This window comes from Nothoprocta perdicaria, unplaced genomic scaffold (genome assembly GCF_003342845.1).
Source record: "Nothoprocta perdicaria isolate Ctin4 unplaced genomic scaffold, notPer1 scaffold_170, whole genome shotgun sequence".
NCBI classification, from domain to species: Eukaryota; Metazoa; Chordata; class Aves; order Tinamiformes; family Tinamidae; genus Nothoprocta; species Nothoprocta perdicaria.
This window is the reverse complement of record NW_020454872.1, coordinates 1,667,353-1,669,407: the sequence shown is the minus strand read 5'-3', so window position 1 is coordinate 1,669,407 and position 2,055 is coordinate 1,667,353. Positions and strand designations below refer to the sequence as shown.

General features: G+C 66.0%; 1 protein-coding gene across 1 annotated transcript in view; it reads left to right on the top strand.

Moving 5' to 3' along the window:
* Positions 1 to 2,055, top strand: part of CELSR2 (cadherin EGF LAG seven-pass G-type receptor 2) — a 24,118-nt gene that overhangs the window by 4,162 nt on the left and 17,901 nt on the right. The window contains exon 2 of the mRNA XM_026036075.1: positions 1,246 to 1,894. Within this exon, the coding sequence (XP_025891860.1) occupies positions 1,246 to 1,894 (649 nt within the window). The remainder of the gene's footprint in view (positions 1 to 1,245; positions 1,895 to 2,055) is intronic.

The following is a 2,055-nucleotide window of genomic DNA, read 5'->3' as shown; positions in this document are numbered from 1 at the left end:
TACCCGTCCCTTTCCCATCCCCGCATCCCGACCCATCCCGCTGCCATCCCTTGTCCTCTTCTGTCCTGCTGCCATCCCACCCCATCCCACTCCCTCCATCCCATCCCATCCTGCTCCCCTCCCTCCCTCCCATCCCATCCCATCCCATCCCATTCCTCTATCCTGCTCCCATCCCTCCCTGATCCCTCCATCCTACCCCATCCCTCTTGCATCCATCCTGCCTGGTACCATCCCACTCCTGTCTCATCTTGCTCTGATTCTATCCATCCCATTCTGTCCCATTTCACTCCTATCCCTCCATCCCATCACATTTTCTCCATCTCATCCATCCTTTCCCATCCACTCACATCCCTCCATCCCACCCCATCCTACTCCCATCCATCCTGTCCAGTCCCATCTTTCCATCCTATCCCTCTTCCCATCCCACTCTAACTCCATCCATCTTGTCCCACCCCGTTCCCACCATCCTGCTCCCTCCATCCCATTCCATCCATCCTGCTCCCTTCCTACTCCCATCCGTCCATCCTGTCCCATCCCACCCCCATCCCTCCTTCCCGTCCTCCTCCCTACATCCCGTCCCTCCCAGCCTCTCCCTCCCCTCATCTGTTCCCTCCCTCTGTCCATCTGTCCATCCCCCCCATCCATCCGTCCAGCTGCTATCCCTCCTTCCTCCCGTTCTCCATCTGTCCTCCCTCCCCTCCCGGTCCCCATGTCCCCCTGCCCGGGCTCCACGGCGAGGGGCAACCATGGAGAGCACCCAGTGCCACCACATCCCTTAGCATTGCCCTGGGTCCCCATGTCCCCCCTGCCTGGGTGCCACCATGAGGGGTAACCACGGAGAGCACCCAGTGCCGAGTGCCACCGCATCCCTTAGTGTCCCCCTTGGTCCCCATGTCCCCCCTGCCCGGGCTGCTTGGTGAGGGRCAACCATGGAGGGTCCCCGGTGCCACCGCATCCCTTAGCGTCCCCCTTGGTCCCCATGTCCTCCTGCCTGGGCTCCAAAGCTAGGGGTAACCACGGAGGGTCCCTGGTGCCACCGCATCCCTTAGTGTCCCCCTTGGTCCCCATGTCCCCCCTGCCCGGGCTCCTTGGTGAGGGGCAACCATGGAGGGTCCCCGGTGCCACCACATCCCTTAGTGTCCCCCTGGGTCCCCATGTCCCCCCTGCCTGGGTGCCACCATGAGGGGTATCCACGGAGAGCCGCCGGTGCCACCACATCCCTTAGCGTCCCCCTGGCTCCCGCAGACGGCGTCCACACGGCGACGGCGCAGTGCACGCTGCGCGTCACGGTCATCACGGACGAGATGCTGAGCAACAGCATCACGCTGCGCCTGGCCGACATGTCCCAGGAGCGCTTCCTCTCGCCGCTGCTCAGCCTCTTCCTCGAGGGGGTGGCGGCCGTGCTGGGGGCCCCCCGCCACCGCGTCGTCCTCTTCAACATCCAGGCGGACACGGACGTGGGCGCCGCGCGCATCCTCAACGTGAGCCTGTCRGCGCTGCGGCCGGCGGCGGCGCGCGGCGCCCGCTTCTTCTCCTCCGAGGAGCTGCAGGAGCGCCTCTACCTCAACCGCTCGCTGCTGGCCGCGCTCTCGGCGCAGCGCGTGCTGCCCTTCGACGACAACGTGTGCCTGCGCGAGCCCTGCGAGAACTACCTGCGCTGCGTCTCCGTGCTGCAGTTCGACAGCTCCGCGCCCTTCCTCGCCTCCGACACCATCCTCTTCCGGCCCATCCACCCTGTGACCGGCCTGCGCTGCCGCTGCCCGCCCGGCTTCACCGGCGACTACTGCGAGACCGAGATCGACCTGTGCTACTCGAGCCCCTGCGGCGCCCACGGGCGCTGCCGCAGCCGCGAGGGCGGCTACACCTGCGAGTGCCACGAGGGCTTCGCGGGTGAGCRCCCCGCGCGGCGGCGGCGCGGCCCTTCTTGCAGCTCCTGCCTGGCCCTCCACCCTCTGCCCACCCGTCCATCCTCTACCCCTCCGTCCATCCTCTGCCCACCTGTCCATCCACACCCATCCATCCATCCTCTACCCATCCTTTCATCCATCCTCTACC